At 37.9% G+C, this 18,316-nt stretch overlaps 1 protein-coding gene across 2 annotated transcripts in view; it reads left to right on the forward strand.

Annotated features, from left to right (window-relative positions):
* DIAPH3 (diaphanous related formin 3) overlaps nucleotides 1-18,316 on the forward strand; it is a 211,247-nt gene that overhangs the window by 104,307 nt on the left and 88,624 nt on the right. For both annotated transcript variants that reach the window (XM_015851688.2, XM_015851687.2), the window contains 2 exons: nucleotides 7,503-7,742; nucleotides 10,867-10,996. In XM_015851688.2, coding sequence (XP_015707174.1) covers nucleotides 7,503-7,742; nucleotides 10,867-10,996 — 370 coding nt within the window. The remainder of the gene's footprint in view (nucleotides 1-7,502; nucleotides 7,743-10,866; nucleotides 10,997-18,316) is intronic.

Genomic DNA, 18,316 nt, shown 5'->3' on the forward strand with positions numbered 1-18,316 from the left:
AGCACTATGTGTCATAGTTTCTACTTTATTTTTGTTCCTAAAACTTGATATTTTTGAAAATATTTTCACATATAGTGTGGGAATGAGAAAAAAGTAACAGTATTTTGCTTGATCACTTTTACCTACTCAAAGATAAAATGGGTGAATTTTGAAATATTCTTTCAGAAATAATTAATGCCTAGTTTTTATGAGTTACACTGATAGCTAACATGAATAGAATTTGGCAAGCTATTCTCATGTGGCTTCACAGCTTGCTCATTGATAGATGTGTTTTTAATCATTCCGTGCCTAAAAATATGATTTCACTAGAGTAAATTGAAGATTAGAGTGAGACCTGATGAAGGCTAGTTTGTCCTAAATAATTCAAGAAACACTTAAAATGATCAATTCCATATTCAGCTGATGATTTCACCTGTATGTTCGCACTGAGGATAACTCAGAATGTATTAATGTTATCACTGCTGTCTAGAAAATATCTTAGTATATTTGAAGAGGTGTTCCTGATACTTAATGCTTGATCATAGCCATTTCAGTTTGCTTAAAATCCTAGTGGCAAAGTCTGTCAGCACTGTGACATATTTTTATTGTGTTAACTTCCATCTGTAGAATTTTTTCTGTAACCTTTTTCTGTTGTCTTTCTTCACGTTTATGCTGCTTTTTCTCTTCAAGGTTCTCCATCAGCAATTTGAGCCTTCCCAAGGATGTTGTCAAAGATTTACTTAGCACTATATACCATCTGTGACAGTTAAAATATATTTATGGCAAATTAGACCACTTAAATAATTTGACTGTGAAGGGAGAACATCCTTAACTCTTACAGTGTTGGTATCTTTTAAACCCTGAATCTGCACAGCATGGAGAACCAAGTTCCAGAATTATCTTCTGAAAGTAGTTGTAACGATCTTCACTAATCTGAGAGGCTGCAACTTTGAAGAGTGAGACTTGTATGGTTTGGATTATGTTACTTCCTGTATGTCACTGAAAGATGGTGATTCTAAGATAACAAGAAGGGGTTCTACAGGTACATAGGCAGGAGGAGACAGGCCAAGTGTTCCCCCTCTGATGAAAGGTAATGGGGAGCTGGCTTCCTCAGACATAGAAAAAGCGGAGGTACTCAGTGAGTGCTTTGCTTCAGTCCTCACTGGTGGTCAGGCTTCTCGTGTCTGCCAGGACCCTTAACCTCTACATGAGGGTGTGGGGAGTGGTTCCTGTCCCACTGTAACAGTGGAACAAGTGTGAGCCCGAGCCATCCTCATGAAATTGAATGTATATAAGTCCATGGGGCCAGATGATATCCATCCTAGGGTTCTGAAAGAGATGGCTGATGTGGTTGCTGAGCTGCTCTCTGTCATATGTAAAAAATCCTGTTTGTCTGGTGAAGTCCCTGGAGACTGGAAATAGGGAAAAATAACTCCCATTTTTAAGAAAGGGAGAAAGGAAGACCCACAGAACTACAGGTCAGTGAGCATCTGTGCCTAGGAAGATCATGAAGCAGATCCTCCTAGAAGCTATGCTAAGGCACAAACAAGACAAAGAGGTGATCCGAGACAGCCAGCATGACTTCACCAAGGGCAGATCTTGCCTGAGCAATTTGGTGGCCTTCTTTGATGGAGTGGTGGCTTTGGTGGATAGGGGAAGGATGATGGATGTCATCTACCTGGACTTCTGCAAAGTCTTTGATGTGGTCCCTCACCACATCCTTCTCTCTAAATTGAAGAGGTGTGGATTTGAAGGATGGAAAGAAAAATCCATTTGAAAGATGGATTAGGAATTGATCTGGACAGGCTGGAGAGTTGGGCTGAAGCTAATGGGATGAGGTTCAACAAGACCAAATGCCGTGTCCTGCACTTCGGCTACAACAACCCCGGGCAATGCTACAGGCTTGGGGCAGAGTGGCTGGAAGACTGCGTAGAGGAAATGGACCTGGGGGTGTTGATTGATGCTCGGCTGAACATGAGCCAGCAGTGTGCCCAGGTGGCCAAGAACGCCAACTGCATCCTGGCTTGCATCAGAAACAGTGTTGCCAGCAGGAGCAGAGAGGTGATTGCCCCCCTGTACTCAGCGCTGGTGAGGCCGCACCTCGAGTACTGCGTCCAGTTTTGGGCTCCTCGCTGCAAGAAAGACATTGAGGCCCTGGAACGTGTTCAAAGGAGGGCAACAAAGCTGGTGAGGGGTCTGGAGCACAGGCCATATGCAGAGAGGCTGAAGGTGCTGGGAATGTTCAGTCTAGAGAAGAGGAGGCTCAGGGGAGACGTTATTGCCCTCTATAACTTCCTGAAGGAAGGTTGTATTGAGCTGGGGGTCAGCCTCTTCTCTCATGTCTTTAGTGATAGGATTAGAGGGAATGTCTTCAAGCTGTGGCAGGGGAGATTCAGGCTGGACAATAGGAAGTATTACTTCTCAGAAAGGCTGGTCAGGCACTGGAATGTACTGCCCAGGGAGGTGGTTGAGTCACTGACCCTGGGGGCTTTCAAGGATCAACTGTCCGCTCTGGTGATGGCCTCATGCTGGAATACTGTGTCCCAGTTCTGGGCTCCCAGTACAAAAAAGACAGGGATCTCTTGGAAAGAGTCCAGCCGAGAGGCCACATAAGATGGTAGAAGGGCCTGGAGCATCTCTCCTTGAGGAAGAGACGAACTGGGTCTGTTTAGCCTTGAGAAAAGAAGGCTGAGAGGGGACTTGATCCAAGTTTATAAATACCTGAGGTGTGGGAGCCATAGTGGCAAAGCTGGTCTCTTTTCAGTAGTGCTTGGGGACAGAACTAGGGGTAATGGGATGAAAGTACAGCATAGGAAGTTCCGCACGAATGTGTGGAAGAACAACTTTGCGGTGAGGGTGACAGAGCACTGGAACAGGCTGCCCAGGGAGGTGGTGGAGTCTCCTTCTCTGGAGATATTCAAGACCCGCCTGGATGCCTACCTGTGTGACATGGTGTAGGGAACCTGTTTTGGTAGAGGGGTTGGACTCGATGATCTCTAGAGGTCCCTTCCAACCCCTACAATTCTGTGTGATTCTGTGACTGTGCTGTGGGACATGGTTTAGTGGGATCTATTGGTAATAGATCCCACTCAGATCTGTGGGACATGGTTTAGTGGGATCTATTGGTAATAGATCCCACCCAATCAGAACGGTTGAACTGGATGATCTTTTAGGTCTTTTCCAACCTTGGTGATTGTGTGAATTGGCTGTCTGGACACAGCCAATGTGTTGTGATTAATGGTTCTGTGTCAGGGTGGAGGCTGGTCACAAGCCATGTCCCTCAGGGGTCAGTCTTGGGACTGGTGCTCTTCAGCATCTTCATCAGTGACATAGATGATGGCATCGAGTGCACTTTCAGCAAGTTTGCAGATGATTCCAAGCTGAGTGGTGCTGTTGATATGCTGTAAGCAAGGGAAGCCATCCAGAAAGAACTGGACAGGCTGGAGAAGTGGGCCCATGACAACACAATGAGGTTCAATAAGGGCAAGTGCAGGGTGCTGCACTTGGATCAGGGCAACCCCAGGTATTTATACAAACTGGGGGAAGATCTCCTTGAGAGCAGCCCTGTGGAGAGGGACCTGGGGGTCCTGGTGGACAAGAAGCTGGATATGAGCCAGCAGTGTGTGCTTGCAGCCTGGAAGGCCAACTGTGTTTTGGGCTGCATTAAAAAAGGGGTGGCCAGCAGGGAGAGGGAGATGATTGTCCCTCTTGGCTCTTGTGAGGTCTCTGGAGTACTGCATTCAGGACTGGGGCCCTCAGTACAGGAAGGACGTGGAGCTCTTGGAGGAGGACCACTAAGATGATCAGAGGGCTGGAGCACCTCTCCTGTGAGGAAAGGCTGAGGGAAATTGACTTGTTTAGCTTGAAGAGAAGGCACCAGGGAGACCTCATTGTGGTCTTCCAGTACTTCCAGGGAGCATAGGAGATGAATGTTTCTTTGAAATATTTGGTACCAATACGTGTCATTCTTCTATTCTGTCAAGACTACTTTGAATGCTCCCAGTACAGCTAGGAAAATGTAAAGATAAGCCAAAAATAAACTGTTTTATGAAGTTATGATGTTACTTCAGAGTTTTGGTAGTGGTGGTTGTTTCTTTTGGCAAGGGCGTAGGCTCTCTCAGTTTTCTTCTTGGCAGATCTCTCTACAACTTGAGATCAGTGATCATCTTTTGTCTCTTAACTGATCAGTGGTTCACACTGCAGATTCCTCTAAGTGTCTCAAGAGCTTGTCTTGAATCTGATTTGATGCACACCGTGAGAATTCATTTCACTTCACACAACATTACTGATAAAAATTGGTGCCATACTGTTTTCACTTATGAAGCTTTTTTCAAATATTTGTTTCTCATTATGACTCAAAGTAACCAAAAGCTTTCATGTGTTGGTAGGCTGGATTTTTTTTTTTACCCGTTGAATGGCAAAAGAAACCAATGACAGTGCCTTCAAGCAGGGTGCAGGCACAGTGGAGCAATAGCATGTAATAAGGAAGGAAAATTGACTTGCCCTTTCTAACAACCAGCAACAGCTCAAGAGGAGTGCAATCTCTATCCAAAGAGATACTGCTTCCTTGGCTGCTAATCCTTAAATGAGGGTGAGGAGAGATGGATCCAGGCTCCACCCCTTCCAGTCACTCAGGTGCATTGCTTGCACCTGAGTTCCCTGAGTTAGCCATGCCTTCTCACCTGCTGCACAAGTACTGGTTCAGGCTGTGACCTAGCAATTCCAGTGCACCCATATTGCAGCAGTCTTATGGAATATGCTATGACAATTTGACAGTATTCATACTTGGAGTGGCAGTTTCCTAACAACAGAAGAATTTTTTTCTGTAAGAGCCTTTAACGTTTGTCTGGAATTTTGGTTCCAGGAAGATGATATGAAAAGATAGTGTCTTTTACTGTTAAATAATTTCTGAGCTTAGACATTTTGGTTTGACTATGAAATATAGATTGCATTTGAAATTAAAAAAGAAAAAAAAAAAATAAAAAAAAAATCTGAAAGACTATAAGAGTAATAGAAAAATGCTTTATGCTTTAAAGAAGATGGCATTGGGCCACTAAATTTGATGTGGATTCTACCACGTTTTTATCTCTCTGTTTATTTCCAAGCCACCAGTAATCATGAAAGAATCAAAAAGAGTTATCCTGAAGTGGACTTTCTCACTTGTTTCTTGAATGATGCTGCTTTGAGACTGCAGTTATACAGGAAAAGACAAACTTTATGAGTTTGTTTTCACTCTCTTAGCTTTTAGGAGTAGATTGCAAGCTTTCAACTCAACTTGGAACCACGTTACCCAGGTGGCTGATACCACCTTTATTTGTTGCAGCATTCCTTCTTGCATTCCAAAACATTCTTGCTGGCTTTGTGCAAAACCTCTTTCCATGCTAACAGATTTGATACCTGATAGCTATATGTTTCGCTATAGAGACTTCCCATTTTATTAGTGCTGAAAAGTTTTAAAGCATCTGAACTTTGGTGCCAAAGAAGAATGGATCCGTGTGTTCGGCTTTAGGAGAATTTGAATTTGAGATGGTAGCACAGCACAGTATTTCTGCTTCATTAAAAATGTCAGTAGTCTTCGTGAAACTGATTATCATGTTGTTATTTGATCACCTTAAGAAAAGGTTTTTTGTTTTGATCAATGTAGGATTATCATGTTGTTATTTGGACACCTTAAGAAAAGGTATTTTGTTTTGATCAATGTAGGATCTTGACATATAAATGCTGATCAACCTCAAGGACTTTTTTAGTGTTTTTTTTTTTGTTGTTGTTGTTTTTTTTGGAAGTATTCACTTACATTAAGTGATATATCCACATGACTGGCTAACAGGGCAGCTATGCTAAAAGAATATAGTCTAGTCAGTATCTTAGATTGACTTGCGGAATCCAACTCCATAACCACGAAGTAGTTATAAAGCAGGTATGTTTAATGAGTGATGCGCATACACCCTGTTGCAAGGGAGATAGCTCCACCTTACTTGCACACTGTTAGGAGAAAGCGTGCAACAGATATAGGCTGAACTAATACATAATCAATTTTTGTTGTCTGCCTGAAATAGAGGTTTTATAGAAGACCTTTCCTGTGTAAGACTCTAACTTGGTTTCCTATGAGGAAATCTTTGCAGTCCGGCGATATCTGTTCCATTTGTACCTTTTAATGAAAATAGTTTTCTGATGGCTGTTAGGCCTGCTAAAAATAGAATTAATTTAAGAACTTCTCGGTCTTGGATGCTTCCTTGTAGGAAAATGAGTAGTAATTAGAGTCCTAACTCATCTCCGAGAAGTAAAAGCTGTGACTCCACTCCATTATGAACAAGTTGTCAGTAAATCTGTGCATCTGCGTATCTTCCAACCCACAAGCAAAAAAAGAGCCTCTCTGTGTCCAGACTGAATAGCAGTCAACAACAACATCGAAAAAAACCTGTACATAATCTACTAATTTAGGATTTCAGGTATTGTTAAGGCATTACTGACTGCAACTTTGCCTTTAGAAAAGGAGAATATGACTATCAGGAAGAAGGTCTTAATTTGTTGTATTGGTGGGAAAGCAGGGCTAGGAAAAAATGAGGGAAGACACTCATGGAGGCACTTGACACTAGTGTTTCTTCCATGCATTCAGAACCGAAGAGCAAGGAGACAAAACATGATTTATGCTGTGAAAGATGGAAAAAATCAAGGTATATGTAGTGCCTGGTGGGGATAAAAGGCCTGTGAAGTACACTGAAAGCTAGGGAGATTTAATTTATTGAATACATTCCATGTTCTTTGATTTAAAGTAATAATAAAATTCAGTCTTGTTTGGATACAGGGAAAAAATGTGTATAGTATCTCTAGGGTAGGAATTCAGGGACCAAAGTCATATAGGAAGACTGAAACTTCTGTTGAAAATCCCTGACTAGTAAAGCATAGAGGAAGTCTTTTGCATATGATCTAAAGAAGTTACTCTTTTCCTAGGAGCATTCTGCTTCGCCTAATTTAACTGTATAAAGTCTAGGACTATAGAGAAGTACAAATACTAGCATATAGTAATGCATATTATATTAAGTGTTTCATAGCTGGGATTTTTCAGAACTGTTGTTTTTCTACAAATTTAGATTAAGCTTTTATTGAAATCAGCTTTTAAATATTTGCAACAGAAAATGTGATTTGCCTTGTTTTGGTACATCCTGAGTTATACAGAATTTGTGAACTACTTTTATTACTTTGCAACTACTGGGTCATAAACTTGGATTAGTTTTATAGAATTTGGTATATGAGTTGACAGATATGATATATGATGACACTTTATCATTTATTGCTTACACATACTAGTTATTGGGAAAGGATGGGGGCAGCTCACATTAACCACAAGATGGGATTTCAGTTGCTTACCCAAGTGTCTCTCATTCATTCGTTCATTTGCTATCAGTTATAGCAGATATATTGCTTCTTCAAGCCTGTCACACCAATAAATCATTTCAGATTGTATGCATTTGTACAGTGTAGCATGAATTTTAAAGGAAATCTCCTATTTTCTTTTCAATCAGATGAGCAACGTGAAGAGACTACGGCCACGGCTCAGTGCTATTCTTTTTAAGCTTCAGTTTGAAGAGCAGGTGAACAACATCAAACCTGACATCATGGCTGTCAGTGCTGCTTGTGAAGAGATAAAAAAGAGTAAAAGCTTCAGCAAGCTGCTGGAACTAGTACTGTTAATGGGAAACTACATGAATGCAGGTTCTCGGAATGCGCAGACCTTTGGATATAATCTCAGCTCTCTCTGTAAAGTGAGTTTTGAAATGTCCACACTGAGTATTACATTCACTTCTTTATTTGTTTTCATTGCACTTCCTAAATACCTTCTTTTGATATTTTCCCTGAAGTTAATTATTTGTTTTTATTTATTATTTCTTCTTAATTCTAAGCACTGGATGATGATTTGAAAAATACAGACCTTATTTATGTACAGTCATCTTGTGACTGGCTTGCATTTAAACTTTCAGAATATTTCATATTGAGGAAATCATAATAAAAAACAAAACAAACTAAGGCTATGAGAGGACTGTATCAATGTGATCCTGGTTGTACTGTAAATTTACATGTCTGAACACTTCTAAGACTGTCAGATTTTAATCTGTTATGAGATAATTATGTTTTTCTTATAACATTTTTCCTTATCTGTTTTCCTATTATTGTTGCTCAGTTTCAGTAGTTTCCTGCTGTTTCTGATTTTCCTTATGTAAAAGTTAAAAGAGTGACGATGTAATTCAAGAAGACATCTATTCTTTCCTGAGTGTTAACTTAAAAACAATTCTAGGCCCAATTGACTAAGCCTTATTTTGTGCTATAGTTAGTTATAGGTTTTTTTTCCCCACCACCACCATTACCCATTTCACAAAAATCAACAAAAATTAGAGGTTTGACCTCTACTGCTATGCCACCAACATCCACTTTCAATATTGTGGGTCAACATAACGTAGGAGGCATTACTTTTGGAGCTCCCTCATATATATATATAAATAAATATATATATACTGTATGTAGACCAAGACAATTCCTCTTCACTCAGTGCATCTTAGTTTAGCCAAAAGATTTTAACTCATGCTCTAGGTTCTCAATAATCAACATATTTTCAGATCTTTTCCCCTCCAACAGTGTAGTGTAACCTCCTGTAAAGCTAGATAACGTACAGACTTGCAAATGTAACTTGCTTGTCCACTGCATTTAATACCAGAGCGCTGTAGGGTAAGCTTCGACCTAAAGTCAGTTTTTCCTATGTACAGCAGTTCAAACTGTTTTTATCAACTAGATCTTTAATTATTTATCCAAGATCATTCTTTTCAAATTTCTTCTGCTTTGCAAAATGCTTTTAATAACTATCTTCATATTGTTATGGAGACTGAACAGTGTGTGTTAGCACAGTGAGACAGTTTGTGGTGTATTTCAACAGTGGCAACAGCTATGTGGAAAAAAAATCCGCAATCCAGATGGCCATGCAGATATTTACAGGCATGGTATGCAAGCTTTTGTTCATCACTAGTGAATATATGTAGCTAATGGTAGTGGCTGTGCAGACAAATCATGTTCTGGGGCTTAGAATATACTCTAACAATTAGGGTTATTGGTCTCTTTGTATCTGTTGTATTTTCTATGAGCATAAATAGGTGGAATTCGTTTTTGGAGCAATCTATGTAGTTAACTTGTTAGGAATTGGGTTTCTTAGAATTGTGGAATAATTCAGGTTGAAATGGATGTCAGTAGGCATCTAATCTGCTCAGGAAAAATACTGATTGCTACTAATAGACTATTAGTGAATTAGATATAAAGCTATAAGCCATTATAGTGTCTTGAAACACAGAGGTAGAAGTATGTATGTGTGATTTTTGTAGTTTTCTGAGTAGTGTGTTCTTCTTAGTTAATGCATAATCCCTTCTGTTCTGAGAATAATAAAGCGATTCAGTTGTTACAAAAAACGAGTGTTAAATCGAAAGGTGATCCTACCCAAACCACTACTTCTTGACTGAAAAACAATGAGGTTTTCAATTTCAGACTGCTTAGTGTTCTGCTCAGCATTTTTCAGTAGGGTTTCACAGTATCATTGCTGTTGGCTTTTTTGACTGTGCATGAGAAATTCAATGAATTATCTGCTTTGCAGAAGATAAACCCATATCTTGACTTCTTCCTGCATCATGAAGAATTGAAATGTAAATAGGTCTGCTACATCTACTTAGAAGAGAGATATGATGTTGGTGTGCTAATAGTAGTTTGTTAAATACTGGTATGTTGAAAATAAATGCATGTTTATAAACCCAGTTTATTTTTTAAACTAACTTTTCTTAACTAAATATATTTTAAGCATTGTAGAAATTGTGTAATGTTCCAACAACTGAGATATTTATCACTGAGAATCCCAATACAGTAGAATTAACTTCTTTTATTACACCGTGCAGTAGTGACCCTAATTTTTTTGGTTGTTTAGATATATATAAAATATATATAAATATATATATATTGAAAATTCCATCTCACATTATTACTAACAAGTTTGTGTAAAGGCAAAATAAAGACATAATGGAGGCACATAGCTCATCAGATTTATTAAGTTTCTATCATCTTGATGTTAGAAAATAATTGATGACTTTTAACAGAAAGGTATGAAATGCTGACTTGATCATTAAGCAGCACTCAGAATTCTCTGTTTCAGTTTGACAGTATGGGAAAAGAGAACAGTACACATTTATCTGATTTTCTGATTCTATATCAAGACAATCAGATGGCTACAGCAGAAACGTATAGCTAAATACTTGCTTATTGTCAACTGTTAGACTTTTTACATACACAGATACAAGTTCTAAACTGATCAGGCTTGAAATCACTTTGTATGTACAAATGATTCAGATGGAAAATTTTATGCTTAAAGATTTTGGAAGTGTAATTTTTTGAACATTCAGGTCTGTGAAGTGAACTAGGACTTGTGCAGATTGAGATTGTAGCTTACACATACATGTTGTTAAGCCAGAGCTAGCATCATGGGTGAAGAATCATCCCATGGAGTGGATATTTACATAATTTGTTGATAAATTTTGCAGATTTAGCTCAGAATTGTTTGTTTACGCTACCATAATTCTGATAATGATTTCAGACATTGATACATTGCTTAAATAAATAAATTTAAAAAGAGAAACATATACTATTTCTTAGGAATTAGCTCAAATATTTCATAGAAAAAAATAATCAAGGATGGAAATAAAAGTCAATTACTTCACGTTTTCTCTAACAACTGTTCCAGTTCAACAGCTTGTTCTTACTTTTTTTCTGATTCACAATTACTGATATATATTAATTACTAAAATGTTCAAAGGCAATCTTGCCCTCAATGTTTTGACACTTTTTTTTTTTTTTCCTGCCTAGCTGAAAGACACAAAGTCAGCAGATCAAAAAACGACACTGCTCCATTTTCTTGTAGAAGTGTGTGAAGAAAAATATCAAGATGTCCTGAATTTTGTTGAGGATTTTCAGCATTTGGATAAAGCTAGTAAAGGTTTGTATAACTAATTCTGAGTGCATTGCAGTACTTTATTTTTCTATGAGATGATGCTTGTTTTATTCTAATATTATTTTAAAAGAAACACATTATTGGTCTTAATCACTGATCAGTAATTTTTGCATGTGCAAGTGTTCTTGAACAGAGTATATCATTCCATCCTTGATTTCCCATTACACTTCTTCTAACATATCCTTTAGATTCAGTTTCCAAAAGAGATTTCTTCTAGAACTTCTTTTCTGTTAAAAGATGTTAAATCACATTCATATTTAAGTCTGATTTTGTGGTTGACAACCTTGCCCAAAGCATTGGGATTTGGAACTAGAAGAGCTCTGATGTCAATTCCAACCCAAGGCATTGTGGTTCCATGATTACTGTGTGTCCTTTTGCTTAGAAATGCAGAAAGGCTATCATACCATAGTTCCATCTTTTTTTCTAAACATGGATTTGAACAATTTTGTATTCCATGCCTGTATATTCCTCATACAACAGTAGTCTTGAAAGTCTAGAAAAATAAATTCCTCTTTTTACTGCTTCGTAATGAAGCATAGAATGTGGTAAATCTCAATACAGCAGCAGCATATTTTTTACTTTTAAGTTCTTAATTAATAGTTCCTTCTGCATATTATGTCACAGCTTAAATAATTTAAATTGACTAAGCATGGAGTTTGAAATTGATGCCACCTCAGCACTGTCATACTCTTGCAGGAAGAAGATTGGATGAGCTGTCCCAGTTCATCATTTTCTAGTTTATGTCACTTTGGAGAATATCAGTGTTTATCTGTATTGCTTTATTCAGAATCACTCTTATGCCTCATTCAGTCTCCAAGAAAGAGATGATAGCTTTGCAAAAACTGTTCATGATAGAGAGATCTTGTGATTATGGTCATCCACATTGAGTTTGGTTTCTGTTATCACAGTTCTTAGAGTTCCAATTACCGTTAGTGTATTATAAACACTTAGAAGTTCAGCTATTTTTAAATGTCAGTCAGATGCTCCAAGCCCCTCATCTAACTTTTTGTGTTGCTAATAGAAGGTATTTCTTCTTTGAATGTATTTGTTATTTTATGCCTTATTTTCATAGAACTCTCTGTTAACTGGCAACTGATTTTTCGTTAATCATACGCTATTGACTTGATTGTGCTTGAATGTACTGTATCAGCAAGAATAACTAAAATTTAACTTATACAGACCATTATTTCAGTGAAATGGTCATCTTACATAAGCTGCTGTTTGTCTTATCTAGAGCTTAAGAGAAATAGAATACTGACCATTCAAAGTGCATTCAGTAAAATTACCAATTAGTCCAGATTTTCTATTCTTTTTTAGGTATTCATTATTGATTAGACAAATTTTTATCTCACTCAGAATGTTGTTGGGTGAAAATCAATGATCATGTTTTCAAGTTAATGCACTGAATTTTATTCAGTGTATTATTTTGCATTGCACTTATACTGTGTGAAAAAGACAACAACTTAGAACGCCTTTGGCAAATCAGCATTTATTTACTGGTTTCATAACCTGTAATATTCTGTTCTATATTGAAGACTCCTCCTGCACTGGAATTTCAGATAATCAAGCAGAATCTAAAGACCACAGCTCATGTATTTTAAAATCCTTTTAGTACTTTTGCAGAAGTATATTTTTATGAAGAAATTTGACTTAATATAAACTAACTTTTGCACAGTGAATGTCTTAAGGAAGTGTTTTATGTACTTTTTGTGCACAAGGAGAGATGACCTTGTCATAAAAGGAAATTAAGTTAGTTCAACAGGCCTTCCCCTCAGGAACTTGTGTTGTCTGTGACCAATGACAGAATTGTCCTTCAGTTGTTTTTCCATAACTCCCACCATCATTTTCTCCATAATTTTACCAAGCACTGTAGTGAGACTGACAGGTCCATAGTTGCCCGTGTCATCTTTCTTGCTCTTCCTTACAATGAGACAACATTTGCCAGCTTCCTGTCAACTGGAACCTCTCCAGATTCCCAAGACCACTGAAAAATTACTGAGAGAGGTGACATAAGGCAATTCTTTTGAGTACTTTGGGATGAATCCCCTTTGATCCTATGAACATATATGCTTGTGGGTGAAGCAGCAAATCTCACACAAGGTCAGGATTGGCTTGGAATTGTTCATTATCGCAATCACAGTCCTTCAAATCAGGGCACCTGGAGTGCCAGTGCCTATCATCAGTGGTGAAGGCGTCGGCAAATTTGACATTAAATGTCTCTGCTTTGTAAGGTGACTGTTCTCAACTAACGAATCAGTGTTTTCTCTGGCCCTCCTTTTGCTGTTAATGTATTTGAAAAATAAAAACAACACATTTTAATGTCCACCACACTATTGGCCAGCGTCAACTCTGAGTATTGGCTACATGGATTTTTTCCCTTCAAAGGTGAACATCACTGCTGTAGTCTTCCCATGTCACCTGAAAATGCTTCCAGTTGCCATACAACTTTTTTCCACCTAAGCTCTAGAATAAGATCCCTTTTCAGCCAGGCTGGCCTTCTGTCCCAGCTGCTTGACTTGTGACATTTTGGAATTGACTGTTTCTGTGCAATCAGGAGGTGGTACTTAAAAGTTACCAGCACAGACATACCCCAATGCTTCCTAGTTCCGTGAGCAGCCTGAAATCTGTTCTCCTCATATACAGAGGTGAGGTTTGGGTGTCAGTTTTCTTCTTATCACCAAAGATTTTAAATTTGACCACTTCATGGTCACTGTGGCCAAGGCAGTCACCAATTGGCATTTCACTCATGAAAGTTTCTCTGTTCACTAGCAATTTCTAGGTTATGGTACTATATAAATGATAAAACACTTAAAATATGCAAATTACTTATTCCTTTAGAAAAATGTATTTTAATTTTTTAAAATATATCTTTCCCAGGCAAACAGCAAGAGAGGTTACCTGTGCAATTATAATTTACTTTAGGGTATTTAATTTATTGTTGTTTTTTTTTTCCCCCATTACATACTAAAGTTTTAGTTTCTACTTCTGTAATACGAGAAGTAGGCTTAATTCCCTACTACAGTACATGAATTAAAGATACCTTTTTGCTTTGAAGTATAACAAATCCTGTTTTCTAAGTACTCTTAGATCAGCAGGAGCAACTTTCATTGTAGCTAATGAGCATACTGATATGACAGTTTCTGAAGATTTATATAATTAAAGCTGCCTCTTCTTTTGACCATAATGACTTTCTTGCTTTTCTATTAGTATTTCAGACAAGAAATATTTTTGTAATTTAGTACACTTTGCTAATTTCTTATTTTATGGTATTCTGAAGATTTATATTGCATCTACCCACGCTGCTGTTTTACTTGCTTGACTCTAATTTGCATAGGGGTATTCCTTTCACATCAAATAACAATATAAAACTGCAGGTTCTCTTTCCTCTACAATTAACTTATCCATTTTCTCATTTTTGAGACTTTATTCATTGTTTTTAACTGATAATTAATTTCACTTTTTTTCCCATTATTTTTAAAACAAAGTACCAAACTATAAATTTGATATATTTTGAAGAAAAAAAAGTAATATATTTTTAAATTTGTTAACTTGCCAGATAAGAATTGTGTTTAATTAAATGTTACTCAAATGTTCACTGAGGAAGGAAAAAAAAAAATTGAGAAAATGCTGATTAACACACAAGCATTCAATCTGAATGAAGAGCAAGAATTTTTCTAGTCAGATTTTTCTGGGGAAGATACTTAAGATGTGTTCACTGCTTGATCTGTTTTTAATAGGTATGCGTGTAATACGTACGCTTTTGTTAATACAAACATTTCGAATTATTTTGAGACTTAACATTTTCACACAGGGGTTTTTTTTTGGTTGTTTTTGTTTTTTGTTTTGTTTTGTTTTTTTTAACACTAGTAGTGTATTTAATAGTATTTTTTTTTTCTGTAATTTCTTGTTTTGTAGCTTACACCATTAGGCAGCTAGGTAGCAATCACACAGCCAGTCCCTCTCTTACCGGAACTGAAGATGGTGATGGAGAATAGAATCTGGATGAGAAAACTTATGGATTGTGATAGACAGTTTACTATGTAAAGCAAAACATGGACTTCATTATCCACTTACCATTCTCAGGCGGACGTTCAGTTATGTCTAGGAAAGCTCATCACACTTAGCACTTGGGAAGATAAATGCCATAACTCCAAATCTTTCCCCTTATGCTTCTTTCTCCCCAACTTTTATTGCTAAGCACAACTCTATGTAGTATGGAATATCCCTCTGGTCAGTTTGAGTCAGCTGTCTTGGCTGTGTGCCCTCCCATCTTCCTGCCCACTCCCAGCCCACTGGTGGCATGACTGAGAAACGAAGGTGGCATGATCGTGTGTGCTGCTCAGCAACAACTAAAATATTGGTGTGCTACCAAACTGTTTTCCTCATAAATTCACATCACCTTACCAGCTGCTATGAAAAAAAGTAACTTTATTCTCCAGCCAAAAGTAGTACGCTTTGAAATGATACTTAAGACAATGCTGTTGGTATCGCTTCATATACTCAGTGTACACCTGGATTATTGCGTCCAGTTCTGTCCACCTCTGCCCAGTAAAAGGGAGGCCTGGGCAGTGGAACATGAAGGTGCTGAAAGGCCTCACCTTTTCTGTGAGGAGGGACTCAGAGAGCTGAAAACTGTTCAGCCTGGAGAAGAGGAGGCTCAGGTCATCTCATCAGCGTACATAAATACCTAAAAGGAAGATCCAAGACAAAACCAGGCAATTTTCAGTGGTTGCCCGTGCCAGGACAAGAGGCAGCTAGCACAAACAGCTAACACAACAGTATAGGAGCTTCCCTCTGAACACCAGGAGGCTCCTCTTTGTTGTCTGGGTGATGGAGCACTGGCTTAGATGGCCCAGAGGTGTGGGATCTTTTTGGAGATCTTCAAAGCTTCCTGGATAAGTGGCTCTGGGTATCCCTGGCTGAGAAGGGAGGTTGGACCAAAAGGACCCTAGAGGTACCTTTTATCCATGGCCATTTAGTAATTTTGTTAATCACTGCTTTTGTCTGGCATTTACTTTTTCTCTTTCCCCGATCTCCTTCTCTGGCAAAAAGATATCAAGTGAAGTTTAATATATATTCCTTAAAAAACAGAACATCACCTCCAACATCTAAAAACATTAAAACAGCACGAGAGAACAATATCAGTATATGTGCTATCCGCAATTCATTTGTCAAGAAGAATGTTTTTTTCTATTACAGATTTTCTAAAAGTTTATCAAAAATTTCTCAGTAGAGTGAGCTAATACTCTTTCTGTTATTGTCACAGAGTTATCTAGATCAATCTATGTCTGTGACAGGGGTGGCAGCAGGGGCCTGACAAATGAGAAGGGAAAAAGGGAAAGGGGTAGGGGGAGATGGGAGCTGGGCTCAAGGAAACAAACAGAGCAGCAGCAACGATCTAAGGAGGAAAACTTATTTTACTAACTATGATATTGGAATACAAGATAACACAATGTAATACAATCTAATTGAAATTGAGGCTAATAAATCAAGTAAAATAAGAAAGAGAGAGAGGTTTTCCAAAGACTGAGAAGCCTACTTTGAAACTGAAGTTGCCATGGCTTGGAAGCACAACCACAGCAGCTGCCAGGCAGTGAGAGAGAGAGTGAGCGTTACTTCTGTGATGTGTTTCCCTCTCTGACCATGAGATCCTCTGGGATGTGTAGTTCTTTTCTGTGCTTCACATGATCTTATGATGTGGAATACCAATAGCAAAAATTACAAGACCATGACAGTTATGCATTATTTGGTATTTTGCTTAGTCTTGTTTGAAGTAGAACATTCAAGGGTGCCTTTTCAGGTAGCCAAGACTGTTGTTTGTTGGATGTTTTTTTTTGTGCTTTCAGAAAATAGCATAAACTTCATGATTTGATCCATAGCCTATTATATTCAGTCACAAAAATCAACAGGTAATTCCACTGTTCTGCAGGTTGAAAATCTGTAAGTTAAGGGAAGTCAGATTCGGAATATTCATCTGTTGAGAGCTTTTCTTTGAACAATGCTTTTAAGTAACAGGTTAACCACCTTATCTTTTATTTATTTATTTATTTATTTATTCATATGTGGTTAAAACAAATGGAATGTTATTTGTTTATATTATTGGGAAAAACATAGGTATCTGCAGAAAACAAAAACATTAAATGAGCAATGCAGAAATAATTTACAAGAGGAACATTAAAGTAGTATAAAGCATAGTGGAATCGAAAAGCTGAATAAATAATGGATATATGTAGACTCTTGAAGATGAGAAAGCTTAATGAGTAGAGAAGTATTGCAAGAGCTTTTATTCATATGTGTGTGTGTCTTTACTTGTATATCTGAAGTGTGGTGATGAAATGTTTAAAATGATATATTTGGTCTGGTTTTAACTTTAAAACTATACTGGACTGATATTCATTAACTTTTCATGCTAATAGTTCATTCTTAATAATCATAAATCAATATTACTGTATGTTCAAAGCAGCTGGTTATTAACAATCATGTCCTAAATTAGCTGTGAATGTATACTACCCTGCAGTCAGCACAGTCATACTTCATGGTCTTGGTCCCTAAGGGCCAAAGTGTTGAGGCTCAAGACCTCTTCAGTCAGGGAAACCACAACTGATGCAGATGACTTCTTTCTCTCCTTCTAACACTATCATGTGTACTCTGCAACATGGGGATATTATTTTCCTGTGCTGTGGCAGGTGGCATATCTTGTTGCTTGGTCATTTTTTCCCCTTGGTTAGCAGCTGCTTCTTTCTTTCAGTAGCAATCCAAAGATAAAGAATTCACTGATGGCCAATTATTCATCATTTGAGGGTGTCTGTTTTCAACTTTTGCCCATTTTTTCATGTTCTGAGCTCAAACTGTATATCATAAAAAGAAACATGGAGTCAGCCTTCATTTTACACGGAGTTCTAAAAATAACAGACCAGGGCTCCTGTGTAGTTAGGGCTGAGCTAAGGTCTGAGCTCAATTCCTAGTGATCCTGGTAACATTATTAATGGAAAGCTGGATGCAAAACTTCTCAAGTACTGTTTACAGTTATGCTATATTAGTGTGCTCATATTTGAATTCAAAATATGGGAAAATTAATTAAATCCTGCTTAGAGAGCTTTTGCTTTCATGTTTGCAGCTGGGGGCTGCTTTGTCTACAGTAGAAAACGTCCTAGGGCTTGAGAGGCAATGGCATTGTCAGGGCTTTGGGGAAAAAAAAAAAAAAAAAGTGTAGCATGTAGTGCCTTATTAAAACAAGAAAAGGCAAGAAACACAGGAATAGGCTGCAGAAGACAAAAGAAAAGGTCATTTTGGGAACCATAAGAC

This window comes from Coturnix japonica, chromosome 1 (genome assembly GCF_001577835.2).
Source record: "Coturnix japonica isolate 7356 chromosome 1, Coturnix japonica 2.1, whole genome shotgun sequence".
Taxonomy (NCBI): domain Eukaryota; kingdom Metazoa; phylum Chordata; class Aves; order Galliformes; family Phasianidae; genus Coturnix; species Coturnix japonica.